At 52.5% G+C, this 27,807-nt stretch overlaps 1 protein-coding gene and 1 pseudogene across 1 annotated transcript in view; one reads left to right on the top strand and one right to left on the bottom strand.

Moving 5' to 3' along the window:
* Positions 1-27,807, top strand: part of NEURL1B (neuralized E3 ubiquitin protein ligase 1B) — a 38,174-nt gene continuing 10,367 nt past the window's right edge. Inside the window, exons 1-2 of the mRNA XM_022595105.2 lie at positions 1-205; positions 18,347-18,892. Of these exons, the coding sequence (XP_022450813.1) occupies positions 175-205; positions 18,347-18,892 (577 nt within the window). The 5' untranslated portion in view covers positions 1-174. The remainder of the gene's footprint in view (positions 206-18,346; positions 18,893-27,807) is intronic.
* Positions 49-26,944, bottom strand: LOC111185527 (cleavage and polyadenylation specificity factor subunit 5 pseudogene; annotated as a pseudogene).

A 27,807-nucleotide genomic window follows, 5' to 3' on the forward strand; every position in this document is an offset into this window, starting at 1 on the left:
CCCGCCGCTGCTTCCCTCACCGCACCCTCCCCAGCTGCAGCCCGCCGGCTCGCCAGTGCAGCCGCGATGCCCCGGAGCCCGAGCCCGACCCCGGCCCGGGTTCCCGGCCCACCGCGTATTTAGCCTCCGTGCGTCCCGAGCGCGCCACCGCGAACGCCGCGCCCCGACGCAGCTATGGGCAACACTGTGCACAGGACCCTGCCAGGTACGCCGGGGAGCCCCTCCGGGAGGCGGGCGCTGAGGTTCTTCTCTCCTCGGGGGACCCTCTGGGTGACTTCCGGAGAGCCACCCCACCTACCCTTGGAGCCTTCGGCGGGCTGGAATCTCTGGTGCTTCCCGACTCCCGGCTCAGCGCGCGCGGAGCGGCTGAGCTTTGCGCTCTGGGAGGGCGGGTACCGCGTCCTGGTTACCTTGGGGACCCCGGTGCTCTTTCTCCCGGCTTTGGCCAGATGCACGGCCCCAGAAGGGGCCGTTGGGAAGATGCTGCGCGACCCCTTGGCTTTGTTCCAGCCCAAGGGCGCTGATGAAGGAGCCCGGGGCGCTCCAGGGGGGTGAATGGAACCAGGCTCCGCAGGGCTTCCGACGGCCAAAAGCCTCCCGTTGTGCCGAGACTGCAGCGGCTGAGAGTTAGGGGTGGGGGGGGGGCGTGCTCACAGGGGTACCTAAGTTACCAGCCGCTCAGCGCCCCCGCGGTACATGCTGCCTTGGTTTGGCCACGTTCCCACGCGCACCCTGGCTGCGCCCCCCTCTGGTGTCTGCTCAGCTGGGAGCTCTCTAGCCCCTTGCAGTCGCCGCTGTCGAGCGCATCGCCCCCTAGTTAACACCGCCCCAGAATTTCCGGAGCCAGAGTAAGGGGATCCAGAGCTGGAAGGAGGTGGGGGTGTGAAGACAGAGGAGGCCTTGCTAGAAAATACCTGATAATTGTGGGAATAGATCAGCGCTGCTCAAAGGCTTGGAGGCTCAGTGTCTGGCACTTTGCCTACCCCAGCGCGATATGCAAAGAAGCTTCACGGTAAAGGTGTGTATTCCAATTTTATAATGAAGAAATTGAGTTTCAGTGGAGGCGAAATGACACACCCAAGGCCATGTTGCTAGTGGGGAGGGGGTTTGGATTGGGACCTATGTCTCTCTGCCCACCCTCCTCCCTGCCAAGTCTTTAGAATAAATCTTTATTTTGCCTTAAGGCTGGGCATTTGTAGCAGCCTTTAGGCAGAAGGTGAGAGACACATATGTGAGGTTTTAGGAGGAGAGGGAGGTATCACCTCCTCTATGCTCTAACAGTCCCATATAGCTCTCTCCTTCATAATTATATATCAAAAAATAATTATTTCTTCCCCTGGAAGGGATTGAAATGGATGATGCTGAGCCCCACATTCCCAAGGCCCACTTATAGGAGAGGAGCCCCTCCTTCTACTTTATAAGCCCCTGGGCAGCTTTCAGGCCACTGCACACAGAATTTACCAAATCCTCTGAGAGGTGAAGTCACCAGCAGAGCGTCACCAGTTAATCAGTGGCAGAGGTGGGATTCGAATCCAGGTCCTCTTACCTGAGAGTGGCCACGCCTCCTATGGCCAAGGCTATTGACGGCATGGGGATGGGGATGGCATGGGGAGAACCCACCACCCAGTCTGGAGGTGTCTAGGGCTATTGGCAAATAGAGCAGCAGATGTCCTCCCAGCCACAAAGACATGAGCCCCTTTGTGGGATTTCTTAATTAAGAAATGTTTATGCTGTTCTAGTAGAAAAGCCATTCTGCCACCTGTGGGTCAGCCTTGGGGTAGATGAAGGGACAGAGGCACGCTAGGCGGGCTAAATATAGCTGGATATTTATGTAGTCTCCATCCCACTCGGCCCTCTCTCTGTGGACAGGGCCACCCCGCGCTGGGAGCCTGAGGTTAAGGTCGGTTACTCATGGCAGTAGCTAATCGTGGAAAATTCAAGCTCCACTGGTGCTGAAGCTTGCATTGAGTTTGAGGAAGGAGATGGAACTGGCATTCCTGTGCCACATCAGGCTGTAGGCGCCAAAAACCTGAAGAAACATTTATTGTTTTCTGACCTGCCCGTAATTAGTTTCTCACACACATTGTGCTGTTTTTTGCACCTCTGTGCTCAGTACGTGATGCTCCCCACACCTGGAATATCCTTTCAGTGTCTAGTCCATCTTTCAAAACCCAGCTCAGTTGTCACCTCCTCCAGGAAGCTTTCCCTGACCACCCACACCTTTGCTCTGCCACCTAAATACCTTCTTGTCTCTGCTTGTTCATCAGACCACTTTGCATTGTCATCACCCGTCTCTACTACTCGCCTTGGGGCTGCCTGAGGACAGAGCCCACGTCTTGATCATCCTGTATCCCTGATTGCCCAGCTCAGAGCCTGGTGACTGGCGGGAGCCCAAAAATTGGCGGTGGAGCTCACATGTTGCCTGCATCTTAGGCTGAAAGAACACTTGGCTCAGTGTTGCCCTGTAGAAATCCTTGTGCTTTCATTCTCAGGAAAAGGACACATGCGTGGGGTTCCTTCTACGGGACTTGAAATAGAGAGCTGGCATTTGCCGAGCACCTGGATTCCATGCCAGGCTTCCTGCATATGTGGCTTCATTTATATGCCAAGCATGCTTCTCCTTAAGGCTTCCGCACTTGCCGATCCCTCTGCCTGGAACATCCTTACCCCAGATCTCCACATGGTTTCCCCCTGCTTCTTTCAGGTCTCTGCTCCACGCGACTCCTGCCATTGCCCCTGCCCCCATCGTCTCCCACTCCCTCTCCCCTGCTTTGTGTTTTTTTCTTAGCATGGCTCACCATGTGCCATGCTGTACATGTAGTTAGCTGTTTATCGTCTGTCTCCCCAGGGAGGATCTTGCCTGTTTTATTCACTGTGGTATATTCAGCATGTGGAGCAGTGGCTGGGACATAGGAGATGTTCAGTAAATATTTGCTGAACGAATGAATTTAGTTCTTGCAACGGCTCTGCAAGGTAGGGATTATCATCTCCATTTTACAGATAAGGAAACCAAGTCTCAGAGAGGTAAAATGACTCATCCCATTTCACATGGGTCACCCAGTTGGCAGAACCAGGATTGAATCCAGGTTTATTTAGTTCCAAAGTCCTGCGGTCTTCCCCTGGCATCCATGGTTCAGATGCCATTTATTGGGTGCCCCAGAGTACACCTGGCATGCTATTGTACACAGTAAGGAAATGCCCCCAGAAAAGAATGCCTTTTATGATCGGTTGAGGGAAAGCCCCTTGGTGGCCCTCACAAAGGGCATCAGCAATTCAGATCAATGGCCTATAAACAAGTGTGCAGGGTTCAGCATGGGAATTTGCATTTGCTATGCTCTTACTGTGTGCATTACCCATTCCCTTTCTAGTTGCAGTTCAGACCTGCAAAATAAGGTGCCGTTCTCCTCCATTTTACAGATGAGGAGACTGAGGCACAGAGAGGTTGAGACACCTGCCCCAACTCACACAGTAAGGCAGTGGTAAAGCTGGGCTTAGCAGACCCAGGTCCGTCTTGTTTGTAATGTACTACATGGTCCTTTTTTCTGCACTCCTTTAGCCTTAATCTGGGTTTTGCAAAGCAAAGAAAGAAAAGTGTAAACATGCGTGGGGTGGGGGGGAGAGGAGGGCACAATTCCAGCAGGGAGGGGGATGGGAGGAGGAACTCTCCCCCTTCTCCCACCAGCACGTTTCAATCCCTTCCCTCCACACGCCTCTGGGGCTCACCCGTAGTTCTGGTTGGAGAAGAGGCTGAATTCAAACTGTCAGTTGGGTTTAATCATTAAGTCAGTCCATGCTTGACCAAGTCAACGGCCCTTTCTAGTGTTAGTTCAGTGAGTGGTATCCTGGAGCTCTGGAGTGAGGGAAGCGTGTTGACCCTGCTCTGTGCCAAGCCCTGAGTCAAGGGCTTTACCCACATTACCTATTTCAGATCCTCGTAACAACGCTTTAGAGGGGCTATATTTATCCCCATCTTACAGGGAGGCAGATGGAGGCTTGGAGAGATAAAGGATAAAGGCTCACCGGTATAAGGGGGAGAACCAATCTTCCTAACCTAGATGGTCAGTCTGCAAATGCTACGTCCAGACCGGAAGCATCTGCTCCTACTGAGCCACTCAGGTGCCTTCCCTGTAGAGCCTCTTTCTTTATTTGACCTGAATACGGAACCGTGTGGCTACTGGGCCTACATGGGTCAGATCTGCTGCCCTCTGGCAGTGGGCGGTAATGCTCCGAGGGCACGGCAGCCACTCTTTTCCCTGGATCTGGACTGTCTCAGCTCTAGGGAGGACAGCAGCCTTTGTCACTCTCACAGCCATCACGGTGGCTGCACGGATGACCCAAGCAGTGACATTCCCCTCTCTCTGCACGGCTCTTCCTCCTTTACCCAGTCACAATGTAAAGTTAGTTTGGGCTTGCCCGTCTTATCTGGCCCCATCTGCCTCTCTCCCACTGGGTCATGAAGAATCACTTTTATAGCCTCCCAGTTGAGCCAGAGGCCTGAGCCTGAGCCTCTCAAAGTGATAGTGGTTCGTCCAACAGCCCTGAAACCTACCAGGCTGTCAACACATGGTCAGGGGCCCTGACTAGTCAAGGTTCCTTGGTGAGGGCCTGCGAGGATGCTGGGGGCTGGCGTGGGCGTTGGGGGAAAGGATGGAGCAGTCTTATCCATCAGTGGAAGTGAGGAAGAGGAATGGGTCTGTCCAATGTATAGGAAACATGGAGAAGTTGCCTGTGGAGAACCTGGAGCCAGAAGGAACTGGGGCCTCGCTCTGTTTTTACCCTCTTATCCCACCTCTTCTCCCTTCCCCCTCTCTCTCCCCAGGCAGGAAAGGGGGGTAGGGAAGGCTTCCTGGGGAAGGCGACATCTGAAGGAAAGTCCAACTGAATGTCTGCCTCCCCCATTCGAATGTCATCTTTTTCTGCCTGCTTTTAGGGTCTTCTGTAGCTCAGTTGCACCAAAGCCATCCTGATCTCCGCTTAAGTGCCGTGCGCCCAGGCTGGGTGACCCTGGGGCGTGCCCTGCTCTGCATTTTCCTGACTGTGCACCTTCGTTCACTTACCTGACATCTGTTGGGCATGTGTCGTGTGCCAGCCCTGGGGTTCCGCCCTGAATGGGATGGACAGCCACAGGCGGGCCCCGTGGAGCTGGCCACTGGTGGGAGAGGGATAGAATGCTCTAGTAGAGCAGGTCACGTGACTGGTTATATCACTGCAGAGCATAAGGTGCTGCTACCCTGTGCCTCAAAGAAGGAGGGGCCGACGCCCAACACCCCGAACAAGGCCTGGCCTTGTTGTCTGTCTACTGTGGGTCGTGCATGACCACCTTTTAAAAAAAATCCTAATGACATAGAATAGGATAAAAAATAAAATATCGAGTGCATTCACGCAGGAAGAGTATTTTTGCCTCAGAAACTTTGCCTTCAGTTGTGCACGTGTGCGTGCACCTGTGCGTGTTGCGTGTCACAATATCAAATGCATTTCTCTCCATGGGTCACAGTGGTTAAGGGCTATGGTGAGCCCACTCACTGGTCTACAGCAGCAGGAGGTCTGGTGTCCGGGTCTAGACATGCATCTTGGAGTCAGGCTACCTGGGTTCAAATCTCAGCGCGGCCATTTCCCAGTGGAGTGATGTTGGGCAAGAACTCCCCTCTCTGTGCCTCGGTTTCCTCCCTGCAAGTGGGGAGGATTCGTAGCTCCCTGCAGTTGGTGGGAGTGAACATTAAACGGAACAGAGCGGGCGGAGGCTTTAGCACAGTGTCCAGGGCAGTCATTGTCATGGTTATTGTTGCCACCATGGACAGGAGAGGCCTCAGGCCTGCCCCTGGGGTCCCTAGACGGGGCTGGCTGACAAGTGCCCTTCACTTCCTGCCTTGAAAGCTCTGCCCCAGGTGACCACGAGCCCTGAGCTGAGGGGCTGGATTGGGAGTCATCCCTTTCATAGCACTGACAGCAGTTCCCAAGGGTTCCTTGAGCCCTGTCCAAGACACCTCATTTCTGAGGAGAAGAATCTGCCTGGCAGGTTGCATTTTGCAGTTTGCATCGGCTCACCAAACTTCCAGGTCTAGTGGGAGAGACTAACAAGGACAGGGCAGTTTGGTAAGTGGGGGAGGGGAAGCCCAGGGGGCTGTGAGAGCCTAGAGGAGGATGCAGGGAAGGCTTCCTGGAGAAGGTGCTATCCAGCTGAGACCGGAAAGCAGAGAAGTTAGCCACAAGGGAATGGGAAAGGCTGTTCAAGGCAGAGGGTTAGATGTGCAAAGGCCTGAGGGGAGGGAGAACGGGGCATGTGAAGGGGGAGCTACAGAGTTCGGAGGTCCCAGTGCAAGTGGGGGTGGCAATATGAGGTCAAAGCGGTGGGTAGAGGTCAGGTCAGAGGAAGAGTGGTTTCTTGCAGGCCGGCCTGCAGTCAGAAGACTTAGCTTTCTCAGATGCCACACTCCCTGCCAGGATGATGTGCTGTGTTTGCTGGGCTGGGCCGCAAAGGCTGCTCAGAACAGGCTGTTTAATCTTCCCCATGGACAAGAAGAGTCAGCTCTGTCCTCTTTTGGACCAAAGGGCTTTCTGTACTTGGTGGTGCTCTATAAGGGCTTAAAATAGAAGCCCAGAAGCCAGGTGTGTGGTGAGAGCTTAAAGCAGAGAGGGAAGAGGAAGGGGCCCAGCGTGCGGTAGGTTGTGAGCGCCCACCTGGGGGGTGTAGCCGAGTGGTCAGAGCTGCAGCACGCCCGCCCCATGCCAGGCCCTTTTTCTGTTTCATCCCCTTTAAACCATCAGGACGAGCCTTCCAGAAGTAGTCTCCCACTTCACAGATGAGGAAACTGAGCTCAGAAGGGTCATGAGACCTGCCTTGGGTCAGGCAGCTAGGAAGTGGCAGAACAGAATTTGATCCCAAGCCTGCCTGACCCCAAAGCCCCTTCCCCCATCACTATGGGGTGCTGCCCCCGGGGGCTTCTTGGGGCTGCTGCCCCTTGGCCTCATCCTGAGCTCCTGAGTCCCCCCTCCCCACAAGCTGTCCTTCCTGCAGGCACACCTTCTTACCTTCTTTGTCCTGGGAAGGTGAATCACCTCTGTCCCCAGCAGCCAGAACGACGCTGCCTATAGAAAACGTCCATCCACCAACCCCGCTCATCTCACCCCAGGCCTGGAGACTCTAACTAAAAAGGTGGAGGTGGCCTCTGGGAATCCTGCCCTGGAGGAGAAGGGGTGAACTGGAGCTCTGCAGCCCTTCCTCCTGCCTGACTAGGGCTCAGGCTCCTGATGTGTCTGCCTGGTAAAAGCTGGCCCGTGCTCGGCCATCCCCACCCCCCACTGGCAGGTGTCACCATGCACCCACATCCTTTCCACTGAGCCCGGCTGCTACCCAGAGCTCCAGGCAGCCCCTACCAGTCGGTCAGCAAGGGCCTGGGGCCAGGGTGAGCGCCCTTTGTCACCCTGCACCCAGGCTTTCCTGCAGGCCAGGAGCATCCTGTCCCCCTGGTGTGCTGTCATTGTTAACAGAGTTGGTAATGGCACAGGCTGGGGGCCTCCATCCCTGGGTCTGAGTCTTAGCTCTGCCCCTTATTATCCAGACGAACGACTTGACCTCTCTAAGCTCTGAGTCCCCTTTTTGCAGAAAGGAGATAGCGATGTTGCATCTCAGGCCTGCAAAGCCTCTGACAGGTAGTGAGTGCTCACAGGGGGCACCTGTTATGATTATGTATTCACTAGACAAACAAGCCCCTGCTCCCTGCTGGGCCTGGTGCTCCCAAGGGAGACAGACACAAAAGAATAATAATAACCACTAGCTTGTATCACTCAGCCAGGCTGTGCCAGACATTGTTCTCAGCAGGTACCTGCATTTAGCCCTCAGGACAAGCCCTGTGAGAGAGCTACTATTTTTAGTCCCATATAACTATTGAGAGAACAGAGAGGGAAAGTAGCTTGCCTAAGGGCACACAGCTTAGGTAGTCCAACATGATTCCCGCTAGAAGGAAGCAATGTTGATGTGGGATGGATGACTGCCAGGTCGAGACAGGGGGTCAGGTGGGGGGCATTTCACATTTGCCCTGGAAGCCTTCATAGTATTGAGCAGAAACTTGTGAGCATTTAGATTTGTCTGGCAGATTTCTTTTCAGTTGTTCACCTACTTCTGAGGTTGTTTATCTCACATCCCACCTTTAGGCATGGCAGGGTAGGGCCACTCTCCCGGTGGCTTATGGGGACTCCAGCTGATATTCCCAAAGTCTGATGTGTAGATCTCCAACCCCCTTTCAAGGCAGGCCAGGGGACGACTGATGTCCTGAGAGTTTTCTGGAGAGCAAAGCAAGGGCCACGTCAGCCCCAGAGGGGCAAAGGATCCCCAGCAACATAGCCTGGGGACCCTTGGAACCTGAGAGCTGCCTGCAGATCCATGAGACAGGGGAGCAGACTTGATAGGGAAGGGTACTGTGGACCAAACACAGACATGACCAGACGTGTGTGGACATCACATGAGATTTCAGCTCAGTCAAAGGAAGAACTTTCTAACTGTGGAAGCTATCTGGAAGTGGAATGAGGGCAGTCGGGGAGAAAGTACCCTTTGCCAGAGTGGCGTGGGTGTTTAGCCCAATTGGGACCTGACATGGACATTGTAGAGGCAACTAGAGCATCAGATGGATCCGGGATGAATTGTCCATTAAGGTGCCTTTTGATCCCGGGGTCTTAATAAGAAGTGCTAGCCAGTGCTCATCTGCTGAACGCGTGGAGGGCCCTTCATAATCTCTCTCTTTTCTAATCCCCCTGCCAGTTCTGCATGTTGGGAGGCTTTAGCCCCATTTTACAGATCAGGAAACTGAGGCACAGAAAGATGAAGCCACCTGCCCCCTTCTGGGTCTGTTCCCTCCCCTGTGACCTCCCAGCCTCAGCAATTTTCCACACTTAGCAGCAGGTATTTCTGAGCAGCAGCCATTCTTGGATATCAGTGCCAGCTCGCTCTCCTCCCTTCCCCTTCATTCTCCTTATTACCAGGACTCAGGGCAGCTCAGAGCTGGCCTCTTGTATCACCTCTGGGCAGAGGGGAGAGGGTTCTTTAATGAGTAAACCATCTGGGGATACGGGTGGGGTGGTGGCGTCTGGGGCAGTACTGGCAGTCGGCACAAGGCCCACAGCTATTAACAAGTATGTTCTGTTTACATCCTCAACATTACACATTGTTTACATCATAATTGTATCCCTCAGGCACGTGTTTTCTTTCCTTTTCCCCAAGGAGATGCCCACCCATCTCATAAATTCCGAGAATGCTCAGAATCACCATGTCCCACCTCCCATTTGGCAGATCAGGACTCTGAGGGCAAGAGCCTTGCAAAGGGTCACACAGGGATGACAGGTGGGGTCTTTGGCTGGAATCCCAGGAGAGATGGTGGAAAGAGCACTGGTTTTGGAGGTAGTCTCATGTTCAAACCTCAGTTCTTCTCTATGTAAGCTAAGTGACCCTGGGCAAGTCACTTCCCCTCTCTGAACCTTCATTTCCCATCTTTAGGATGGGGAGAATGATGGTGACCCCCCTCATGGGATTGTGATGAGGAATAAATAGGAGACTCCATGAGAAGTCTGAGCCAACATAAGATGGGGACTCTGTAAATGGGCATGTCTCACCCTCTTTGCCAGAGGTGACTTTGGATTCCTTGAAGGCAAGGAATCTGTGCTCTTGAAATTGATGAAAAGGAGAGGAGCTATAGGACCAAATAGTCCTGCTGGGTCTCACCTCTCAAATCCCTGCAATAGATTCCTAAAGTACTCGCTGGCTGGCTAGGGAAGCAATTCCACATAATGGTTAAGTGTGTGCATGGCTTTGGATTCAGGTCTGAGTGAAATCCTGACCCAGCTGTTTGCCTGCACCATGACCTTGGGCCATCCCCTCCTCATCTGGGCCTAATGTCCTCATCTGGGAAATGGGTTCATAAGGATGTAGAGAGGCCCCAGTGAGCCAACAACTCTCAGATCATCAGAGCTTAGGATGTATGATATGGAGATTCTTATCAGGACTCCTGAGTTCGCATTTCCAACATTCATCCTTTACTCCTTGGGTCGGGGCAGAAGCCCATGCAGACTTCCTGCAGGCATCCTCAATCTATACTCAGTGGCTCTTGGGAGCCCTCAGACGTTTGGAGAAAGGCCAGTCTGACAGATGAGGGGGAGAGGGAAAAGAAAGCTGGATCTTTGGAGAAGGAAGGAGAGCGGGAGGGGCACCCTTGAGTCACTTCTCTGTGGGCCTCAAAGCCAAACATGGCAGGGAAGGAATCTACTTTAGTTGAGGACCTACTGTGTGCCAGGCTCTGTTCCTTCCCTGTAGGGATAACTTCTACACTTAGCCCAAAGCACCCATAGCATCTTCTTCCTAGCCTTGGGAGCCAGGCTGGTATGGTTCTAATGCTAACTCTGCCACTTCCTGGCTGTGTGGCCTTGGGCAGCTCTCCCAGCCTCTCTGATCCTCCCTTCCTCACCAGCAGTGGGTCTGGTAGCAGTCACCTCCTTCAGCACTGTCAGGAGGATCACAGGAAGTCTGGTGGGTGGAGGGCCAGCCCCAGGCTCCGGATGGCCCCCTGGGAGGTCTGCCTCTCTGATCATGCCCCACCTCCAATCCCCTTTTAAACCTTGGGGACATTAGGCTCTGGGGTTCCATCCCCCTGCTATAATCTGCCACTGCTTTCCTTTTTTAGATGCTGCTTGTTGTTCCTCCCAAGTTCTGCCAACCTGTGGCCTTTGAGTTGCTCAAAACAGGCTGATTGATGACATCCACCACCACACCTGCCCCTCTCTGAGACCAAGCCAGGGCCTCACTCCACCTCTGTCCCAGAAGGTGGCTTATGCCTCTTGTACATAGCCTACTTTTTCCTTGTAGGTCAGGGGGTAAGCGAGAGACCTTGGGAGGAATGAGGCATAAAACAGGAAGGATGCAAACTTCAGGGTCAGACGGGACCAGATTCAAAAACAGGCACTAGCCTCACAGGCTGGGTGGTCTCTGGCCAGGACGTCCGCCTCTCTGGGCCTCAGTTTCTTCACTTGGAAGCCACCTGGCAGGGTGAGGCCATGAGTGAATGGGCCGTGTGGTGAGCCCCCGGCACACACTGGGAGTGCCACAGAGGTGGGCTCCTACCCCTCGGGGCCAGCAAATACCACCCAGCCATGGGGTTTGTGAAGAGCATTTCCTCAGCTCCAGAGGTGAGAACAGTTGGTGTTCTAGGAGAGTTTCCAGCTGCTCTTGAGCCTGAAAAGCAGGGCCAGTGGATCTATTGTTTCAAAATTGGGACAGGGGCCCTGAAGGTGCCCATCTAGGGCTGAGGAGAGTGAACAGCCAGGCTTCTGGGCACCACCCAGGCTGGGGGAGTGGCTGCTATCAGGGCAAAGAGAAGGAGGGAGCTGGCCCATCAGCTGGCTTAGCAGGCAGCTGCCAGAAGCTACCTGGAGGAGAAGCAGGTGCCAAGGGACAGGACCGTGCCAGCGGTTAGAAGCTGCGTTTGAAACCTGGACTGGTTTTCCCGCTCCAGCTGTGCCAGATCATTTTGATAGGCAGGGAAGAAAGGAACGGGCAGTTTCTATGGGGAGACCCAGGACTTGAATCTCATTTTTCAGAGAGACGAATCCTCAGAGGCGCTTTCCCTTCTCCAAACCCTTCAGTGGCCCCCAGAGCCTTCTTGAGGACCTTAGCCTCCTCTGCTAGGCCTTTAAGACCCTTTGTGTTGTAGCTCCTGACTCCCTCTCCACCCTCCCCTTTCCCGCCTACGCTCTATTCCCTGCAGTTCCCCAAGGGCACTCAGCTTGTTCTCACCTCCAGGCCTTTGCCTGTGCTGTTCCCTCTGCCTGAAACACGGTTCCCCATCCTTTATCATGCCCCACCCCCAGCCATTTCTTTCTCAGACTGCAGAGTGGCCCCTCTGAGAAGCATCCCCATGGCCCCAGCCCTCCGTGCTGACCACCCTGTGCAGTCATGGTGTCTTGTGTCCATGCCCCCTGCTGGTCTCTCAGCTCTGGGGTCAGGGACTGTGTGTGACTCGTCAGTGCATGCGTCCCTGCAGCCAGTGCGGCCCTGGCATGGAGCAGATGCTCCTTAAATGTCAGATGAAGGAGGAAGTGATGTACTTGAAAAAGAATGAGGGCACGTTCCCCCCCACCCTCTGCAGCAGTGGGGTCCTAACCCTGGGAGCCGGCGCTTCTGAAGTTGGAGCTTCCTGGGTCCCTTTATCAAGAAGAGACCTCGACCGAGGGGCCCAGCAGAGGGTCGGAGCCGGCTTGGGAATCCCAACTCTGCTGAACACGCTTGGAAGGGGCGTTGGGATGACCTCACTCCCTGGGAACTCAGTGCATCAGAGCCCACTTGAGCCAAGAGGGCTGCCACTTAGACCTGGAAGGAGAGGGCTTTTCTCCCAACGAGCAGTGTCGCGTGACCTCCGGCCTCCGCCCGGGCCTCCATGCAGCTGCTGACTGGAGTGTTATGCCTTTCCGGCTGCACTGTGCTGACCAGGTTCTGTTTGCAGAGAATAGGAGCGGGGAGGAGCCTGGTGGCGGTTTCCAAGTGTGGGCTGGCCCCTTTCCACCCTGGGTGCCGGCTGACCAGGCCTCTGAAACAGAGAACAAAGTCCTGTTAGGCTGGAGTCTGTCTGCTGGATGCATGTCACTGCCCTTTTTGGCAGAGGTGAAGGAGGCTTGGTTATTTTTTTCTAATCCACTTTCAAACCCACCAATAGAAAAGTTACTTTCTGTTGCCAAAGGAGACTGATATCCCCGCCCTGCTTTGGGTGACGGGAAGCCTTGCCAAATGCCAGCCTTGCCTTTTCCTCTCTAAAGCCCGCGTGTGCACACACACGTGCACCCTGTTGCTTCCTACCTCTGTCACTTGAAACAGAGACTTGTTACTGAAGGTCCACAGTCTGAGGTGGGATGTTGTGCGGGTTCAGAAAGCCCCTGAAGTTGTACATCAGATTGTGTGAGTGGAGTGTGGGTGTGTTTCGGTGGGAGAGGGGCCGGTACAGATGTCATTGTGCTTAGCAAGGCACACGACCCCCGCCCCCCAAAGGCCACAGGCGGCCGCCTTGGAGAGGGGACAGGGATGGGAGGAAGGGCCCGAGCCTGGCCCTCTCCTGCCACTGCCCAGCTTTGCTGCCTTGGTTTCCTCCTCTGGAAAATGAAGGTGGTAAAACCTACCCTGAAGGGTTGTAAGAATGTAAACTCAATACACAAAGGCCTGTGCCGGCACATAACGAAGGCTCAGTAAAAGGCTAGTTAAATCCCCTAGTGAGAGGGAGGGGGTAGAATAGACTGTCCTCGCAGTTGGCAATTCCCTTTCCCGGTGGAGCGGAATCTGATGAAAATTTCAGCCAGAATGCCATCTGCTGAATGCCAGCAAGCTGGAGGCCGTCATCTCGGCAGCCAGAGAAGCTGGAGCTGTTGCTTCCTGCCATCCTCCTGGCAGTAAATGCCATTTCCTTGGGCTCTTTTTAGATCAAAGGAAAGGCTGGGTTGGGGCGATGAGCGGGCATCATTCAGGGGTGGCACAGTGCACATTTGGGACGCTGCTGGGATGGCTTAAAAATAGGCCTCTGTCCTTGGACACCCAGGGAAAGTGACCCTGGGGTTTTCAAAAGGCCTTTCCTGGCCAAGGTTACCAACCCTCCATGGGAGAAACATTGCAGGATATAATCCCCTGACCCTACAAGTAGCCATCTTCGACCCAGGAGTAAACCTTTTCTCGGCAAAGACATTAAATAAGGCAACTAAAGGGGGTGGGGGGGGAACCCAGTGTTAAGTGAACACCTACTACGTGCCACACACCGAGTCTGACCAGCTGGCCTCATTCGTCCTCAGAGGAATCGTGCAGGGTGGAGATGACTCTTACCAGTTTTCTAGGTCTGGTTAGGGGGCGGGGCAGAGAAGTTAAGCATGTACCTCAAGATCACACAGCTACGAAACAACAAAACCAGAATTTAAACCCCTATCTGCCTGACTCCAAGCCTGTGCTCTTTTTAACCGCCTCTCACATTGAGATTTAGAAAATAAAAGTGTGGGAGAGATGGAGTGAGGGGCTTACCCAGGGGTTGGACCTGATGTTCCCTGCAGGGGAGGGAATGAACGTTTAGTGCACATCCATCGTGTGCTGGGACTCCTGCTGGGAGCTTTCTGTGCTCTCATCGCTCCTCCCAGCAGCCTGAGATGAGGCTCTGCATTCACACACTATTCACAGATGGTGACTTGTCCAAAGGCCCCTCAGACAAATTAGCAGCAAAGCATGGGTTCGAACCCAGAGCCCGTGAGGGCCGTTCTAAAGCACTGATGTGAGTAAATCACAGAGCAGCAGCCCGCGGAGCAGTTCTGATGTCCCCCTGCTTTCCCGAAGTACTAGCCCAAGGCTGGCAGTGGCAACATTTGTTTAGCCAGAACAGAGCTCCCTCCTCCCTGAATACTGACAGCCACTCATCACCCACCCCCCAAAATCTGTACTCGTACGTTTTCGAGTGGGGCATTGCTTCCTTGACTAAACGCTGGAAAGACCCTTCCCTCTGGTCTTGGAGGGGCTGCAGCAGCCTTTGGTTAACCATGAGGGGTGGGCCAGGACTGTCCCCTCCTTCCTACACACAGGAAGAGACTACAGAGTCTCCCCTCGGTTCCCACCGCATAGAAACTCCTTCCCCCTGCCTTGTCCTTAGAGTCTCTAGACCGAGTTCCTGGCCAGAGAGAGGGAGGCACACCCGCAAGAGGCCAGTGGAGACTCTGCCTTGCATGGGAGGAAAGGGTCTGGTCCCTGGTGTGGGCTGGGGGCCCCTCCCTGGCAGAAGGTGACACCTTCTCACCAGTGACAGGGTGTCCATTTAAATCTGGTCCTGGCACCAGCAGCCAGGAACCTCTGTGCCCGTGGACTCAGCCATTTGGGGGAACAGCTGAAGTCATCTCCAGGAGGGGAACAGCAGAGGACATTTTGGCTCTCAATGGAATATTCTGCAGTGGTGAAACAGAAGAGTGAATGCTTGGGAGCCATGTGGGAAAAGATGCTTTTTATATAATGTTGAGTTAGGAAAGAAAAGGCAGGAGGCAAAATTAAATGTGTGCTCTGGTTGCAAGGAAGTTAGAAAAGGTACTCAGTACTACTTAATGCTTAGCACTTCTGTGCTACTTATGGAGGAAAGTCAGGACAGGAGGAAAGAGCGCTGGTTTGGGGTCAGACAGAGCTGGGTTCATATCTCCTTGTAGCCGCAGGAAGTTTTTTTTCCTGGAAAATAAAGACAGTAATCCTGTGGGCGAGGATTTGTATTGAGAATTAACTGCAACCTTGTATCAGAAACATCCGGCCCAAGACATGGCACCTAGTGAGGGCACAGCCAGTGGTTCTTCCGTGGATAAGGGCCAGGCAGGATAAAGGCCAACATGAAAAATGCAATGTGAGTTAAGGTGTGAATGTGGGGAGAAGAGGCGAAATTTTCTCCTTCTTCCCAAACTTTCTCTAATATGGCTGTGGTGTTTATTGCTGTAATTTAAATGACAAAGTTCAGGTTTTCCATTGACGTCCCTGAACTAGGATGTTCTCCGAGGCCCGTGGGGTCCATGGCCACAGTTTTCTGTTTCATGTAGAAGCTGCTTTCCCTGAGCTGAGCTAAAAGCAGACGCTGGTGTGCAATTTGCAGATTGCTTTTTGTTCTTTCATTTTGAGCATTTTCGATTTGTGTAAATAACACATCCTCTTAGAGACTTTTTCGCTCTGGTTTTCTTTATCTCACATCAGGACTCTGGCCTCAGAGGAGGGAAAAGTAGTGTTTATCCCTCATTCCCTGAAGGAAGTTGGATCATATAATCAAAATTAAACAAATATGTAAACTTCGCTGGTTACTTGGCTGCCTTTTATCCTAACATATAGCTGGTTTAGCAGGAAACATCCCCTTGTAGTAACAAAGCAGTATCTCTCCACACCCCAGCATCCATCGAAATCGCCAGGCCACTCTGAAGGAACAGTTGCTTAGGATCCCCAAGCCAGTTTTGTAAAGAAAGTCTCTGATTGAGAGGTAAGGTTGGAAAAACAACAGTGATGGGAGCTGAGATAAAAATAATCAAATAACGGTGGCTTGTGGTCTTTGGTGCTTTTGATCTCTAGTCCTATTTAAAGTTTCCTGGAGAGGTTGCCAGCGGCGGGGACCTTGGAGAGAATCCGGCCTGTTAGACACAGGAGGAGACTGCCGCCCAGGGTTGGGTGGCTGGTACAAGGCCACAGCGTGCGTGGAGAACACAGGCTCTGCTGTCCTGGGCGGCCTCTCCGGATGGTTTACACCCGGGCAGTATTTCCCCCACTCGTCTGATTTTTGTCCTGCCGGAATTGCTGTCCAGTGGTCCCTTACTCTTATCTTTGTGGTTCCGGAGATGGCCCACAGCCTGGCTCTGTGTCCACCCTCCTCTCTGCCTTAGGGGCCCTTCCTAACAGGCAGTGCCGGCCTGTTCCACTGGAGGCCCCTAGTGGCTCCCTCTCCCCATGGTGTGCACTCTGAGCCTCCCAGGCTGGCGTTCCGGGCCTTCCTGGCTGGTCCCTATGATGCGATGGCACCCTCACCCCTCACCCCTGCAGAGCAGTGGCTGCCCAACCTCAGATACCCTCTGTCACACCTACCGTAGTACTTACCCTCCCCTCCAAGTCCAGCTTCCCCCACCTCTGCCCCTAGTGTTCCCTCTGCCTGGAATGTAGACTCCCTTAAGACCTGGCTCTGTGGACATAACCCCCTGCCCTCCGGCCCCTGGCTGAGTCTGGGGTCTCCTCTGGGCCTAATAGCCCCCCAATGACAATGCCTAATGGGGTCTCTATTGTTATTATCGGTCCCTAATGTTCATGTCTATTCATCTGTGTGTCTTCTCTTCCACGGAGAGACTCAGATCTCCACAAGGGCAGGATTGTATCATCACCTGTGCTCCCTCAGTGCTTCACACCAGCAGACGCATCTGCAGAAAAGATGGATGGATGGGTGGATGGATGATGGACAGATGGATGGATGAATGGACAGATGGATGGATGAATGGATAGATGGATGCATGCATGGATGGATGGTTGGATGGATGGATAGGTAGATAGAAGGATGTATGGATAGATGGATGGATGGATAGATGGATGGATGGATGGATGGGTGGGTGGATGGATGGATGGATGGATGGATGGATGGATGGAAGGATGGATGGATGGATGGATGAATAATGGACTGAGCATTTTGCCTGCAGCCCTCCTCCACCAGTTCAATGCCTAGCAGGCCTGCCTAGGGGTACAAGGAATCAACAGGTGGCCTCTGCATCCCTCTCCTACGTCAGGGGTCTACAGCCCAGCCCTTCTGTCCATCCTGTGTTGATTCCTAAACAGCAGAGAGAATAAGGTAAAATGGCTAAAAAGGCAGGACGGAGGTCACACAAACATGGCTTCAATTGAAGCTCTGCCTTTAGTGAAGCCGGCTGTGTGACTTCAGGCAAATAAATCAACCTCTCTGAAACACCATGTCTTCATCTGAATGAGGGGGATAATGGTAGTCCTTCCCTCATACGGTTATTATAAGGATTAAATGAGGAAATGCATAGTAAGTAACCAGGGATGGAGGAGGAAAGGTGGGAAGGATGATGCCCCCACCTCCAGATGGGGCCACCTGGGTTTGTGGCCAGTGTCCAGATCCTTTGAAAGGAGACTATCCCAAGATTCTCCAGGTCCTTTGGGGCACAATTCCCATAGAAATGAATTATGAAAGGTGTATGTTCTAGAAAAGCCAGCCTTGCTTATAAAGAATGCCTTCCTCTTCTGTGGGTAAAGGGGAAGGGAAGTCAGAATCCTGGCTTGGGTGTCCTTTGGAACCTCAGTATTATGATCATGTTATTAGTTGCTTATTAACCACATGCTCTGTGCCAGGCAGTATTCTAGGAACTTCATCCACGTGTTCATTTAGCAGCTGTGTGAGTTAAACAATGTCCCCATTTTACAGGCAGGGAAACAGGCTAGAGAAGTGATAGGATCTCCTGCATATCACACAGCCAGGAAGTGCCAGAGAGCTGAGATTCCAGGATGCACTGGGGATCCCAAGAGTGCGCCCAAATTGCCTTGCTTTTTAATAAAAATTACACAGAGGAAAGCAACCAAAGACTCCCCACTACTCCCCAAGAATCCAAGGCCGCTGTTCCCTTTAGAGGGACTTTGCAGCCCACAAGCGGCTTTTGGAGGAAGCCTCTAGATGTGGAGGGATTTGATGGGGATGGAGAAGTCAGTTGATCCCAGCCTGGCTCTTGTGACCAGCTCATCGGTGTTGGCCTGTCTGGGAGTGAAACAGCTCTGAACAGTTTCAGAGGGGCCTAACAGTTTGCGAGGGCGCCTAACCCTCCTGCCTGTCTCTTCCCGCAGACTCGAGCCCGCCCGCGCGCCTCCTGGCCACCCGGCCTTGCTGCGGCCCTGGCCCGGAGCGGCGCCCGGTCCTGGGCGAAGCGCCGCGTTTCCATGCACAGGCCAAGGGCAAGAACGTGCGGCTGGACGGCCACTCGCGCCGGGCCACGCGGCGCAACAGCTTCTGCAACGGGGTCACGTTCACGCAGCGGCCCATCCGGCTATACGAGCAGGTGCGGCTGCGCCTGGTGGCCGTGCGCCCGGGCTGGAGTGGGGCGCTGCGTTTCGGCTTCACGGCGCACGACCCATCGCTCATGAGTGCCCAGGACATCCCCAAGTATGCCTGTCCTGACCTGGTCACGCGGCCCGGTTACTGGGCCAAGGCGCTGCCCGAGAACCTGGCGCTGCGCGACACTGTGCTGGCCTACTGGGCGGACCGCCACGGCCGTGTCTTCTACAGCGTCAACGACGGCGAGCCCGTGCTCTTCCACTGCGGTGTGGCCGTGAGCGGCCCTCTCTGGGCGCTCATCGACGTCTACGGCATCACCGACGAGGTGCAGCTCCTCGGTAGGTCGCGGCTCCCGCTGGCAGGGGGATAGGGCGGCGCCGCCTGGACGAGGCAGTGGGTCCCCGCGCGCATGAATGTGTATCTCTGTAACATTCATGAAAACCGAGGGCTCACTTTGCCAGGCGTCTTCTAAGCAGTTGACACATTTCAACTCATTTCTTTCTGGCGAAAACCTACCACCCCCGTTTTACCGATGAGAGAACTGAGGCACGCAGTGGTTAAATGACTTGCATTGCAAAGCCAGGATTGGAACCCACACGGGTGTGGTCCAGAGTCCATGGTCAGGCCCAGGTTCGTTCACCTGCTCCTTCGTTCAGTTCCGTGCTCATTCACTCATTCTTTCATTCATTCCTGTGCTCATTCCTTCACTCCCTTGTTCACTTGCTTGCACACTCATTCATGCAAGTATTTGTTCTTTTGCTCGCTCATTCATTCACTCATTCATATATTCACTCACTCACACGTGTTTATTCATTTGCTCATTCATTCACTCACAATCCATTTACTGGTACAGCAGTCAAACATATGGCCTAGTCTTCTAGTATTTACAATGCCCAGGCAGTCGGCAATATGTATCGAATCAAGGCCCACGGTTAAGGGGCTCAAGGTCCACTGGGGAAGCAGGCAGGCAAGTGTGGCTCTGGCTGTAACAGAGGAGGTGGTGAGAACTCATGGGGCTACAAGTCTGCTGCTCTTAAGACCTTATTTCTCTCTCTCTCTCTCTCTTTAAACTTTTTAAAAAATTGAGGTAAAAGTCACATGACAGGGTTTCCCTGGTGACGCAGTGGTTGAGAGTCCGCCTGCGGATGCAGGGGACGCAGGTTCGTGCCCCAGTCCGGGAGGATCCCACGTGCCGCGGAGCGGCTGGGCCCGTGAGCCATGGCCGCTGAGCCTGCGCGTCCGGAGCCTGTGCTCCGCAACGGGAGAGGCCACAACAGTGAGAGGCCCGCGTACCGCAAAAAAAAAAAAAAAGTCACATGACAAAAAAGTACCATTTTAAAGTGTACAGTCCGGTGGCATTCAGTTGGCAACCATCACCTGTATTTAGTTCCAAGACGTTTTCATCACTCCAAAGGGAAATCCATACCCATTGGGCTGTCACTCCCCATCCTTCCCTCCCCCCAGCACCTGGCAACCATGGACCTGCTTTCTGTTTGTGACCTTAGCTCTTGAAGTCACAGGTGGCACCTGAGCCAACCCAGCCTCCATTTCTGGGGGAGCAAAAGGAGAGCAGGTTTCTCAGGGGACACAGCCCTATATGTCATTTACCTGCAGTGAACGCACAGATCTAAAGTTTGAGTTTTGACAGATTTATACACCTGTCCGTAAGCCAAGAAAGTTCCTGCCTGCCCCTTCTGAGGCAGCCCCCCTCTCTCCTGGGGCAGCCGCTCTTCCGATTTTTCACTATAGATTATTGTGCCTCTTCTTGAATGTTACATGAATGGAATCATACAGTATATGCTTTTGTGTCTGGCTTCTTAATCTTAGCACAAGGTCTTTGAGATTCATCCCTGTTGATGGTGTATCAGAAGTTTGTTCCTTTTTTATTGTCCAGTAGTATTCCGTGATATGGATGCACCACAGTTTGTATATCTGAATGTTTGGGCTGTTTCTGGTCTTTCAGCCCCACATCTTGAGGGAAAACTCTGGCCCCGGGCTCCTTGCCTACCACCACCCACACCACCATTGGGCAGGGAGGGGAGATGTATACGTTCAGGCTCCCCAACTCTCCAGGAGAAGAAAGGCAGCAGAATTTCTGAGCAGTTAGGAGCAGAGGGTTGGGAGTCACACGGATCTCTACTCCACACCTGGCTCTCCACTTGCCAGCTATGTGGCCTTAGCCAGGTGACCGAACCCTCTCTGTGCCTCAGTTTCTTCATCTGTAAATTGAGTTCGCGACAGCACCCACCTCGTGGGATTGTTGGGCAGGGGAACATGAGATGGTGTATGAAAGGGATGCAGCACAGCACCTGGCACATAGAAGGCGCTCAAGAAATAACAGCTAAGAAGCAAGAATCTCTGCCCATTTGCATGGGAGCTGAAGCACATGCCTGAAATCCAGGCTTAGGCAGACCAAATTATGAAGAGCTACCCACCCTCCAAGCTGCGGCCTTACTTGGGCATTTGAACTGTGTTGCCTTACACTCTTTTCCGTGGAAGATTTTGGTATTTCACCTCCAGGAAATGTAAAAAAAAAAAAATACAAATCGGAAGCAGCCTCTGATGGCTTAATGAGACTGAACAAGCCTGTGAGGAGTCACGGACTCTTGCTCCCGTTCATTTGTTCATTTAACAAGCCTTTATTGAGCCCCTCCAGCATCCCACGCCCCTTGGAGGGAAGGAGAGGGCCCACTGGAACATCAGTGGCAGGTGGCAGGCATGAGCCTCAGTTTCCTTATCTGCCAGAAGTGCCTGCAGTGAGCTGGTTGACAGGGAGCACCTAGCACAGGTGCCTCGGGGCAATGTTCACAATTACATGCAGATGGGGAAATGAGATTAGAAGGAATGCTGTCTCTCTGTGGTGGGATCATAGGTGAATTCCACTTCTTTCTTTACTACCTCTATGAGTTATCTTTTTTAATATATATGTAAAAACCCTTTTATAATCAGAAAGGGCAATAAAGTTATTTTTCTTTCTAAAGGTTATATGAGATAATGGAGAGGTCACTGACATGTGATCAAGGCTCAATAAATGTTTCCTTCCCAGGGAAAGAGGAAGTTGACATTGATTGCATCGGGGTAAAGGGGTTATGGGTGTTTTTCTTCTTCTTTTTTTTCCCCCAAGTTATCAACAATGATTTATAATCAGAAAAAAAAAAGTTATAATAAAAATAAGAAGAAAGCGAAACAGTCATGATTTTGTACGGTTTGAGCCTGGGTAATAGATACTCTGCTGTTGCCAGCACAACATGAGAACCAAAGAAATCCCACCATAAAGGGGGTCCCTCCCTCCCAGTTGCTGGAAGAACTGGGCTTCTGAGGGTGGTGCCCACAGTACCAAGTGGATAAATAAAAAGCAACTCATGTTAGTGTCAGGCAAATTCCTCTGGCTTCCTTTTCCTCAGTAGGAACAAGGGGGTAACATAGTTCCCTTAGAGGGTCTCAGCTGTGAAACTTCAGAATACGGACCCCTCATCCCTCCCTCACCTCTCTCAGACCACACTGGATAGACCCTCAACACCAAGCTAAAGCAGCATCTGGGGAAGGTTGTCAAGTTTAGGATGCCCGGTTACATTTGAATTTCAGAAAAATGATCAATAATCTCTTTAGTACAAGTATACCCCATGCAAGAGTTGTGACATCGTTATAAAAGAATTTGTTTTCTTTTTTTAATTTTGATTTTATATTGGAGTATAGTTGATTTACAATGTTGTGTTAGTTTCAGGCGTAAGGCAAAGTGATTCACTTATACATATATCCATTCTTTTTCAGATTCTTTTCCCATATAGGTTATTACAGAATATTGGGTAGAGAAGAATTTGTTGTTTATCTGAAATTCAAATGTAACATGGCATCCTATATTTTATCTGGCAACCCTCATCTGGGAAGTGTCCTCCCCATCTGGTGGGACAGGGGTGCACTGTATTTGCCCTGGAACTTGAGCCAAAATTAAGTCTCAGAAACAAAAAGGGATTCGTAGGCCTTGCCTATTTCTCTTACCTGATGAAATTGTGCTTTCAGCCCAGCATTCCTCCTGCAGGGGAGGAGCGCTGCTTCTCTGTGGCCAGACCCTCAGGTGCCCCCTCTTGTGACATTCAGTCTTTCCTCAAGATAGGGCAACTTAGCCCCTTTTAGATAAAGAATCCAGGGCTTGGAGAAGGGAAGTGACTTGCTTGTGAGTGGCAGAGCCAGGATTAGAACCCTTTAGTTCAGTGGTTCTCAGCCTTGGCTGCACGTTGAGATCACCTGGGGGGCTCTGAAAACCCCACTTCCCAGGTTGCAGCCAGACCAATTAGATCAGAACCTCAGGGAGGTGGTGGTGGGGGGTTGTGGCTCCCAGGCATTCAGATTTCTTAAAGGCTCCTCGGGTGATCCCAGGGTGCAGCCAGGATTGTGATCACAATGATCCTCTTTGCATGGGTGCCTGTCCCTCCTCCCTGCCTGGTACCAGGCTGAGCTCTTCAGACCTCTCAGTTCAGGGCAAGGTATCATCACACAAGCCCCTTCCCTTGTTTTGACTTTCCTGCTTCATCTCCAATCCCCGCTCCCATTCGCGCCTTCCCCTGCCCAGATAAGCATCACTCTGATGTTTGGCAGCCCTTGGGCGTGTGTGTCTTTTAAAAATATGTAGAGCTGTTTTGTATGCATAGGTAGATGGTATTGTGCTAAGGATCTTATTCTATTTTTCTTTTTTCACTTGCCCCATTTTAAGATTTATCCATATCTGTCTCTCTGCTTCCTTGTTCTCTAATGGCCTCCCGCCTTGATGGACACCTGGGTTGCCCCCATGCAAACTGCATTGCTGGATACATTCTCCCACAGGGCTGCCCTGTGGCTGCTAGTTTACTGTTCTCAGGGGCATCAACCAGGATGGGCTTACTGGGGCCTGGAGTGGTCCATCCTGAGAGCCTTGATTTCTCCTGATGCTCCAGGTTACTTTCTGCTGATTTTAGTAGTTCTTGGACACAGGAGAAGAAGGTTCAGCCAGGTCATGCACACTTCTCCTGGCTCCTTTTTCTCCAAGGAAGCCCTTTTCCAGAGCTCTGGAATGCAGGCCCCATGCTGTCCTGAGGCAGCCCTGTCCCTCTTCCAGGCAGCTCACTAGTGGTCAGTGTCATGGCCTTATCATCCTTCCTCTGTTGAGCCGTAGAAGGCTGGTCAGACTGAACATGGAATGCCAGCCCAAGGCCATGGCATCGCAGGCTATGCTGTCAGAAACCTTTGGTTGCAAGTGACAGAAACCAGTTCAATCTCACTCAAGCAAAAAAAAAAAAAAAAAAAAGGTGGGGGGCGTGGGGAATTAATGTCTTCTGTGACTGAAAATTCCAGGGAACAGCTCCCTGTTAGACTGGCTTGATGCAGAGGCCCAAGAAATAGCACCCAGAATATTGGCCTGCCTTTATTTCTTGCTCAGCTGTAGTCTTTGTTGGTGTCATCCTCCACCAGGCTCTGCCTTTGGGTTGGGGGCAAGGCCACCAGCAGCTCTAGTCCCATGTCCCACGAACTAGCAGGAGAGCCGCTTTCCCACAAGGTCTAGCTAAAATCTCAAGATCTAACCTCGTTGATCTCCATGGCCAGAGGGATGGGATAGAGTGACTGGCCAAGTTAAGACTCCCTCCTCAAGGCAATGAGTGGAAATGGGGCAGGGGGAGTTCCCTCAAAAGAATAGTTGGGTGCTGAGACCAGAAGAAGCAGGGATTGGGTGCCTGATAGCCAGCAACAGTGGCTCTCCAAAGGCCTCATAAGGGAGTCATTAACCCCCCTTGAAAGCCTTGAGCCCTTTCGTTAATTTATTGGGCCTACTCTGTGCCAGACACCACGCTGAGGGCTGTACCTGGGTGATGTCTTCTGGTCCTCACAAGAACCCTGTCATCCCCATCGGCAGACCCAGCATGGATGGATAACTTGGCCAGGGTCACCTAACAGCTGGTGGTTCTAGAGTCAGTATCTGTTCACTAGTGTTATGAACAAACTGCTTGATAAAGACTTGAAGTTGTAGATCGAAATCAGAGCCTGCAGGTCTGAGTGCATCTCTCCATGCTGCAGATAAGGAAACAGAGGCCCAGAGAGGGGCAGGGATTTGCCTGAGGTCACCCAGCTGATCAGTGGCTGTGGTGGGCAAGGGGCTTTGGTCCAGGACCCGAGAGGTGCCTTGGCCTGGGACCTGTGAGCACCCACATCAGGCAGGGAGGAGCGGCTTCAGCTGGCTTCATCCGGAGCCCCACTGGGGAGCAGCAGAGGGTAATCGGCTTTTGCAGTTAACGTTTTCTTTACAAACAGCCCAGATCAGCGCCCAGCTCCCAGCCCCACAGGAAGGCATTTGCCTGGTAGGGTACCCCGAAGGCTTATCCTTTCCCAGTCAGGAGTGAGAGCTCCACTCTGTGGCCACGTCCTACTAGGGGCCCCTAAAGGCCCACTCTGTGCTGGGCATGGCACCAGGCACGTGGTTGCTCCTTCCACAGCTCTGCCATTCTTCCTCCCCGTGGGCCTGTGAGGCAGGTGTGAAACTCCCCAAATTGCAGAAGGAAGCTGAGGTCACAAACCGCACTGGCCAGGGACCAGCCGAGGTCTGTCTGCCCTGGTCCAGTCTTCTCTGGTTGGCAGCAGGGAGGCATCTGGAAAAGCCCTGGCTCAGTGCCCAACATCCTCACCCTCTCTTCTCGATCCCAACACCCCTGCCTTTCTGCCTGCCCTCTTGTGGCCATCGTAGAAGGAGCTCTGCTCCTGTCCCCTCTGCCTGTTCAGGGGCATTCTCCTGTCATTTGTCCCTTTCTCTAGCCTGTCTTTCCCTCTCCACAGAATCATCCCCATGAGCACATACAAGGGTTCTGGTAGCTCCCATCTTTAAAAGAAACTGCCCTTGACAATCTCTTCCACAGGCTACTACCATTTCTCTGCTCTCCTTCAGAGAGAAACTTTCTCAAAGGTGTTGTCTATACCACCCCCTCCCATTTCCCTCTTCAGCTCAACCCAGTGAACTTTTTTGAAAATATTTTTTAAATTATTTTTTTTAATTAATTTATTTATTTTTGGCTGTGTTGGGTCTTCGTTGCTGCGCACCAGCTTTCTCTAGTTGCGGCGAGCGGGGGCTACTCTTTGTTGCGGTGCGCGGGCTTCTCATTGGGTGGCTTCTCTTGTGGCAGAGCACGGGCTCTAGGAACGCAGGCTTCCGTAGTTGTGGCGCGTGGGCTCAGTAGTTGTGGCTCACGGGCTCTAGAGCACAGGCTCAGTAGTTGTGGCGCACGGGCTTAGTTGCTCCGTGGCATGTGGGATCTTCCCGGACCAGGGCTCGAACCCATGTCCCCTACGTTGGCAGGTGGATTCTTAACCACTGTGCCACCGTGAAATTTTTTTTTGATTAAAAAAATTTTTAATATGAAATTAAAAAGAAAACACAACTAGAAAGAAATCAATTCTCTTTAACATTATACAAAAAAGTATGAGTAGGCCCCAAAGGGAATGAAACATTATCACATTTGTTTACACCACCCTCTGGTTCTTCATATTATTTACTTTTCAAACAACAGAATGTATAGTTGGCAATTTAAGGACTGGGGAAGAGATATCCCCAAAGCACATTTTCTACCATGTTTATTCTACACTGCGTATAGCTGTGCTCCCAGAGACAGCTTCTTCCACCTCTGCACTGGCAAAGGATTTCAGTTGTAGGTAAAATGGAACCTGCTCAGAAGCTGAGGGAGACAAGAAATGGTGGATCTGTAGCCTGGTGCATCGTCAATTCAAACAATGGGGCAGCTACCAGCTTGTAATTTTTAGGTTCTGCAAACAAGGCTTTCTCTTGAAGTTAAACCAAAAACAACTGCTTATATTCCTTAGGCTTTGTAATGTGTGCAGGAATATACGGATACTGAGGAGGTTCAACATTTGGTTGCTACTAGTTACCCATGTAGCCATCAATGACCCAGTCTGGCAGGACCCACCGTGATGCCCCAGTATCTCGGCCAGTGAGAGTTTTAGCCCTTCAACTTCATCTTCTCCTGGCTTAGGGCACCACCAGGTGCGTTGAAGAAAGTTGTTCCCAGCTGTGGCAGTTATACACGGGGTGGCCAGTGCTCGTGGACCAGCAGAAACCTTCTCACTCCAATTTTATCAAACTCCTCCCTAATGTGCTGAAACCTGGCTGCAATAGAGCCGTCCACACCGCTTCACTGGACTTCAGCCTGCAAACTCACCCTTCAGCCTCGTGCTGCCAAATCCAGAGCTGTCGTCTCCATCCTCCCACCAGGCCTCTCCCTGCTGCCACAGGACACCTCTCCCCGCCTCTCTGACCTGCTCGTGGCTCCGGGCCTCCAAAGCTCCTGCTTTTCCTCCCACCTCCTGAGCCTCTCCTCCTTGGCCCGCTTGCTGGCTCCTCCCCTGCCTGTCTCCATATGCTGACAGCTCCAGGATTCTATCCTAGGCCCTCTTAATTCTCTTTCCTTCTTACTTTTATTTTTTTTAATAAATTTATTTATCTATGTGTTTTTATATTTGCCTGTGTTGGGTCTTCGTTGCTGTGCATGGGCTTTCTCTAGCTGTGGCGAGCGGGGGCTACTCTTCGTTGTGGTGCACAGACCTCCCATTGTCGTGGCTTCTCTTGTTGCAGAGCATGGGCTCCAGGCACGTGGGCTTCAGTAGTTGTGGCACGTGGGCTCAGTAGTTGTGGCTCACGGGCTCTAGAGCACAGGCTCAGTAGTTGTGGCGCACGGGCTTAGTTGCTCCGGGGCATGTGCGATCTTCCCAGACCAGGGCTCGAATCCGTGTTCCCTGCATTGGCAGGTGGATTCTTAACCACTGCGCCACCAGGGAAGCCCTCCTTCTTACTTTTAAATCATATACTACAACATGCACATAGATAAGTGCCTAAACAGCTGTAGAATTTAACAAACAAATGAGGCAAGGCCATTTCTCCCATCTACCCTCTTTCTCCAGATGATATGAGCCTGTCGCTGGGCCTTGAGTTCCATCTCTAAGCTGTTGGCTCCCAAATTCATATTCCCAGCCCTGACACCTCCCCTGAACTCCAGAGTTCCCTCCGCCTACTCACATCTCCTTCTGGCGTCCGAGAGGCTTCCCACATGGAACACGTTCACACAGCCATCCCTGTTGTCTGTGGATGGCACCACCCACGTGGTGCCTCAGCCAAAACCTCCGGGGTCATGCTGGACTCCTCTTTTCCTCCCCCGGCAATCATTCCGTCAGCATGTCCTGTCACTTCTGCCTCCAGGACACGGCCCAAAGCAGTCCTTCTGAG

Source organism: Delphinapterus leucas, chromosome 3 (assembly GCF_059928025.1).
Source record: "Delphinapterus leucas isolate spDelLeu-1000000601 "Yukka" chromosome 3, BTC_Dleu_Yukka2, whole genome shotgun sequence".
In the NCBI taxonomy this organism is placed as follows: Eukaryota; Metazoa; Chordata; class Mammalia; order Artiodactyla; family Monodontidae; genus Delphinapterus; species Delphinapterus leucas.